The sequence below is a fragment of the Phaethon lepturus genome, unplaced genomic scaffold (genome assembly GCF_000687285.1).
Source record: "Phaethon lepturus isolate BGI_N335 unplaced genomic scaffold, ASM68728v1 scaffold23354, whole genome shotgun sequence".
Classification (NCBI taxonomy): domain Eukaryota; kingdom Metazoa; phylum Chordata; class Aves; order Phaethontiformes; family Phaethontidae; genus Phaethon; species Phaethon lepturus.
In genome coordinates this window covers 1-6,213 of record NW_010537316.1, presented here as the reverse complement: position 1 = coordinate 6,213, position 6,213 = coordinate 1, and the positions used below count along the sequence as shown (strand labels likewise).

Genomic DNA, 6,213 nt, shown 5'->3' with positions numbered 1-6,213 from the left:
TGGACCCCGGCAGCCCCGATGTCCCCAGCAGCGGGGGCTGCACCGGTCGCTCACAGTTAACGGTCCCAGAGGAATGAAAGAGCAAACCAAGACTGGCCCGGGGTCCCCGCAGAGGCGGGTTCCTCAGGCGGGAGGGGCACGTCTGGACGCCGCCGTCTGCGGGACAGCGGAGCAGAACCGCCTCGGTTTTCAGCCAGGGCTAACGCATTTCACCTCGCCGCCCTGGCCAGGGCCAGCTGCCCTGTGGCTAACGCCAAGACCTCTGACGCTGCTCGGGGTACGTCCCTCTGACCGCCCGCCCTTGGGTCTCGGTTCCCAGGTGAGCTGAGCGTCAAAGCGGCCTCGGTTCACATCAGCCCTATTGTTCTCCCTTTGACCAAGTCCGTTCTGGTTTACTCTGTCTTTCTGTCCTCACACAGTGATTTGGCTCCGTGTTCTTGGGGCTTTGAAAGTTGCTTTAGCGAGACCTGGACCTCAAGATGTCATTCTCTTTATGGGAATCTGCTTCAGTTTATCCAAAATATTTAACTGTCGGAGAACTCCGCATTCCGCAGAGAACGGTGAGAGGCCAAGTTACTGTCATGCCCGAAAGGTCACTGCTCAGAAGCTATTCTCGGCGATGCCAAAGTGCCCCATTACTGTGTGCTGACCATTATCAGGTCGGTGTTTATGGTAATTTGGGTTTCGTATAGTGATTGCCCAAAGTATAAAGCGATTCAGGAGGGATGATAACATAATACCATCTTGTTAACACTCGCTTCCACCTTATCAAATGTCATGATCTAGCGGTGACAGCAAGGCTTTGTGCTCCTGAGGTGCCCGGCTGCTCAGGTTGCAAGGAGGTGACAGCCCCCGAAGTACTTTGGCACCTTTGCCAGCCCTTCCTTGGCCCTTAGCTAGGATATTTTTTAACGCCGGAATTAATGTGTGACAAAAGCTGGCTAATCTGCTGGAAATACTTATTTCCAAGTTTGCAGAAAGTATTAACTCCGAGCCAGCCTTTTTCTGGACTGTTCTTATTCTTCAGCACTGGGGAGCAGCCCATCCTCCACAGCCGTTAATGGGCACATCAGGGGGGCGAATAGTTCACCGCGGTCCCCTTGGCTGACGCGGCCTCCCTCCGCCGCGGACGCCCGCGCTGTGCGCACCGGGACGTGATCCGCACACGGGGGCCACGCTTGCTCTGTCGCCCGCAGAGGAGGGTTTTCTTTTTCTTGCCCCAAAGGGCAGCTGCTCTGGTGCAGCTCGAGGCAGCGGCTCCACGTGTCGGTGCGGTGCTGGTGATCGGGACCCGGATGGGGCGGAAGGGAGAAAGGCAGCATGGCTGCGGGTGCACGTGGCACGTTGGCTCGGCAGAAATTTTAGCTCCTTTTCTCTTGCCTGTAGCAGTAAATAAGCCATGATGGGCCAGGTAGGACACAATTTTTCAGCGTGGAAAAAAACCTGGCCAGAAATCTGAGAAGGCAGGGGCCTGGACAGCGCGGTGGTGCAGAGGCAGAAGACCCCGGGCAGTTGCAGCACGTGTGTTGCATGGGGTGGTGTGGCAGGGAGGCCACGTCTCTTGATACGCCCATGCTGGGACCATCCAATCAGTCCCTCCAGGTCTTCAAACTGATCCAGAGTCAACAAGCTCTAGCCTGGGAGCTCCCTGGCTTCGTGGTCAACGGTCTCACCCTCTCAACGGTATCTCCCCGTGACAGCACATCCCACCTCCAGTCCTGGAGTGCTCTGAGGAAGAGGTGATGGACCTATGAATAATGCCATGCCAGTTAGACCAATGCAGCATTTCCAAATCCAACACGAAGTCTCTCCAAAGACTCTGTCAGCCCAGGGTATCTGTAAAGCCATGACACCTGATCGATATACGCCTTGTCATGGTGTCACTATTCCTTCCAAACTCAATACCTCCTTCTCCTGTTATCAAATGGCTTATGAGCCATTCAGGTCACTGGGCAGGTGCTGTTGGCTTTGATAAATGTTGGGTATGGTCACAGTCCGTAGGCTCATCACGATGGGAACGCTGGGCATGTCCTGCTGGCCTGGATGGTGAATACCCGGCTCTCTTTGTATCTCCACGGTCTGTCTTTACAGTGAGACTGGTCCTTCATTTATCACCCATGATGGGTGGCACAGCCCCACCGCATGGGCTCGCTGCAAGGGTAAAGTGCTCGGTCCTACAGCACCAAGAACTGTAGAAGTACTTAACAGCGAGAGGTGGCCAGTATTCTGACACATTTTTCAGTCAAAACGTCAGTTTTATTTGGAAAAAAAAAGTATTTTATCAGGGCATGACTTTTCAGCCATGTCTGCATGATGACACGAGAGCAAGTCTGGAAGGATGACATACTACACCAGGCAGCGGAGTGCGGACTGGCACCCAGAGCTGGCCGAGTCTGCCTCTGCACCTACGGGTCGTTGCTCAATGATTTACCTGACTCCTAACATCTCCAGGGAAATATTTGAAGTGGGAGTCACCAGAAACCGTACATTGTTTGTTTTGCTCCCCACCCATTATTCTGGATCTCCTTGATGACATTGGTTACCTCTTTCCTGCTGTAAAGCTCTATATATGAGGATGCTTGAAGCAGGTCATCTTCAGAGGACAGGGACATCAGCTGGAGACAGCCTCGCACTCACGGGCTTGGTCAGGTAGGAGCAAACGTACTCCTCAAAAAGTGTGCTCTTAGCTTCTGCCTCTGCAAACCTGAATGCTTCCCAAAGGAGAGCCTGTAATGTCCGTTTGGGAGTACTGGCTTTTTAACAAAAATTGTTCTTCTTGCTTTCTCCCTGCCTGAGTTATTCTCCGACGAATAAAATGTGCGGTGGCTTTCACTACGAGTTTCTCAAGAACAGGCATGCATGTTCATTGTATTTGCAGTCCTTCAAGAAGAAAGGGTATTTCATGGTTTTCATAAACAATTATCACTTAAATTATTTTTGGTATACTTTGTTATCTGAGATAGATTTTTACCTAAGGTGAATTAGAACTCTCATGCTTGTTTTGATCCCTTTTTGATGTGTTATTTACATTTAAATAGATTTGGGGCAATGAAGTCCATTATGGTTCTTTAAAAAAAAAAAGCTACTTCAAGTTGTAGGTCCCACAGAAATATTTCAATGACACTGGAACTTTAAAAATTATTTTCTCCCTCTTACAATTTTAGAAAAAGGTGCTTTTATGTAGAGGGAAGCCTCAGCTGTTTGATATTTGTGCAGAGATCATGACATTCAAACCAGGAGATGCTCTCCTTACTGGATATGTTGGTGTGTTTGTCCTGTGTAGATGCCATCGCTTTTCTTTCTGTGACTAGAGACGGTCTTGTCAGAAAGGTCCTGTTTTCCCATCACGTGGGATGGGAAAACATTCTTGTTTCTTGGAGAAATTCCCACCCACAATAGATGTGCCCCAGCTCATCCAGATCAGTCACCAACACGCTCGCCGGCGCTGAGAGATTAGAGCAGGAACAACCAACCAACCATTTGCTTTTCACTTGGCTGCTGTGACGGTTGGTCTCTGGAGCAACTGTTGTTGAAGTTCTTGTTCCTCCTGCAGGAAAGTGCCATCCAGAGTTTTACTGTGCCCACCAGTGTGGTGAGGAGGCGGGAGAGGTGCCAGCAGCTTCCTCTCTGATTTTGTCTTCCCTGACAGGCATTCCTCCTTTTTCTTTCCTCCATCCTCCTCTTTCCGCCCTCCACTGGCTTGTGCTCATGTCCCAGCATTGCACTGATGGCAATCACTCTCCACAGTTATCAGGACCAAAGATGTCTGCGTTCTGGGCTGGTTTTCTCCTCTGCAGCCTGCTGACCCCTTCACAAGGACTCAGAATCATGTCCTCGGTCGCCAAAGAGGATGTAGATGGTAAGTGCATGGAAGAGACAGGATTTCTGGGTTTTTTTGAGACCAGTTCTGCTTTCTGTCTCTTGACCACGCTCAGAAAATCAGAAGCTGGTCCACATCCACTCAGCAGTAGTGGCAATGCTGGTAAATTGCATTTATAAAGCACTTTGGAGATGGCACTTCAGATACTTTACAGTGGCAGGTGCCACCACACTATTGTATAAAGAGGGAAATAGAGGGATTGTGGAGGGGAAGGAACAGCCAGGATGACACAGCATGCTTGTGCGCTGAGTCCACATAGCTCACAGTGACCTCTCATCCTTTTTTTCAGATATTACAGATTCACTAGCCAAACATGACCGCCAGAAGCTTCAAGGTGGTCTCCTTGGTGGCAATCTGCTCGGTGGTCTCCTTGAAAAAGATAGTCCTCTTCGCAGTCTCCTTGGCAAAGATGGTGCTGTTGGCAGTCTCCTTGGCAAAGATGGTGCCCTTGGTGGTCTCCTTGGCAAAGATGGTGCCCTTGGTGGTCTCCTTGGCAAAGATGGTGCTGTTGGTGGTCTCCTTGGCAAAGATGGTGCCCTTGGTGGTCTCCTTGGCAAAGATGGTGCTGTTGGTGGTCTCCTTGGTGGAGATGGTATTGTTGACAGTCTCCTTGGCAAAGATGGTGCTGTTGGCGGTCTCCTTGGTGGAGATGGTGTCGTTGACAGTCTCCTTGGCAAAGATGGTGCTGTTGGCGGTCTCCTTGGTGGAGATGGTGTCCTTGGTGGTCTCCTTGACGGAGATGGAGTCCTTGGTGGTCTCCTTGACAGAGATGGTGCTGTTGGTGGTCTCCTTGGCGGAGATGGTGTCGTTGACAGTCTCCTTGGCAAAGATGGTGCTGTTGGCAGTCTCCTTGGTGGAGATGGTGTCCTTGGTGGTCTCCTTGACGGAGATGGAGTCCTTGGTGGTCTCCTTGACAGAGATGGTGCTGTTGGTGGTCTCCTTGGCGGAGATGGTGTCGTTGACAGTCTCCTTGGCAAAGATGGTGTCCTTGGTGGTCTTCTTGACAGAGATGGTGTCCTTGGTGGTCTCCTTGGCAGAGATGGTGTCGTTGGTGGTCTCCTTGGCAAAGACGGTCTTGTTGATGGTCTCCTTGATGCTGTCCTTGATATTCTCATTGGCAAAGGTGGTCTCCTTGGCAAAGATGGACTTGTTGGCAATCTTCTTGGTGGAAATGGTGGAGATCTCACAGGGTGAGTGAGAGTGGGAGATGGGTGTCCCAGAGCAGCCCTCGCTGCATCTGGGCCATGCTGGGGAAAGGAGCTGGTCTGAACACCTGGGGCTCCTTCTTTCGCCTCCTGGGGCAGGTTCATAAATGAGGGTTCAGCTGTTAGGAGATTCTGTATGTGCCTGCCATGCTCCTGGCTGGTAGGGATCCCTGCTGACCCAGGGCAGAGAGCACCCTGAGACCGTGGCTCTGCAATTGCCCGCAGCACTGAGGGCTGAGGGGACAGGGCATCCACTGTACAGATGTGCTACTTATTGCCTTTTCCTTGTTTCAACCATATAGGATGAAAATCTTGAACAACACCCTCCCCAAAATAAGTCTGCGCTCCCTGCCTGGCTTTGGGCACCAGGTGGACTTCAACACCCAGCTGCTGGTCGAGAGCACCAGGTATAGCGTGTCCGTCAGGAGCGTGGCTCGGGGCGGTGGGGTCACCATTTCTTTGGAAAGTAGATGGCCAGCAAATTTCCTGAGCCGCGTGCTGTGTTTTCCCCCGTGCAGTGCGCCGGGCAGGGTGCTCTGCGTGCAGGTGGAAGCAGATGTGGTCATGCTGGTCCAGGACAAGTGGGCAGCTCCCCAGAATAAGGACTGCAAGACTTTTGACATAAACATCCATGTGAGGTAGGCACCAGCGTGGGGCAGCATCCGTGTGAGCGGGGTGCTCACGGCCAGCACGTGGCCCCTGCAGCAGTGGCAAACTTGGCACCGTTGGCCATCGAAGGCAGCACTTTCGAGCCTGACGCCTCAGAGGCTGACCTACCCGGCTGCCAGCCTCGGAGGGGAACTGCTGGCCTTTTAAAATTCGGGCTCAAGAAGGAATATTTCTGGCTTGTGCTGGGAACCTAGCACTGGGCTGGATTCAGAGGGCTTGGTTTCGATAATATTTTGGGACTGAAAATGGCCCTGGACCGTACAAGTGAGGCTTCATATTTCTCTTGTGCAAAGTACATTTATTTTCCAGCCATTAATCTACTTTCAAACTACAAAAAAACACTTTTTATTTCCTATTTTCCTGTTACCCAGACCCAAAGTGCCACTTCTGGATCAGCCTTTAAGACGCCTCCTTAGCGACGCCCTGCGTGAGGTGGTAAGCCTGCGAAGCGGTCTTCGT

At 51.6% G+C, this 6,213-nt stretch overlaps 1 protein-coding gene across 1 annotated transcript; it reads right to left on the bottom strand.

Moving 5' to 3' along the window:
* Positions 1-4,183: 4,183 nt before the first annotated feature.
* LOC104620288 lies at positions 4,184-5,190 on the bottom strand. The gene is made up of 2 exons (XM_010286463.1): positions 4,978-5,190; positions 4,184-4,909 (listed from the first exon to the last, which is right to left on the bottom strand). The coding sequence occupies exons 1-2, from the start codon at positions 5,188-5,190 to the stop codon at positions 4,184-4,186; spliced, it is 939 nt and encodes a 312-aa protein (XP_010284765.1).
* Positions 5,191-6,213: the final 1,023 nt, after the last annotated feature.

Excerpts from the sequence above, each read along its gene's own strand:
- LOC104620288 (XM_010286463.1), bottom strand. The coding sequence starts at position 5,190 with ATGAACCTGCCCCAGGAGGCGAAAGAAGGAGCCCCAGGTGTTCAGACC. Across the intron at positions 4,910-4,977 it reads CAATGAGAATATCAAGGACA|GAGACCACCAAGGACACCAT; the intron begins GCATCAAGGAGA and ends ATCTCTGCCAAG.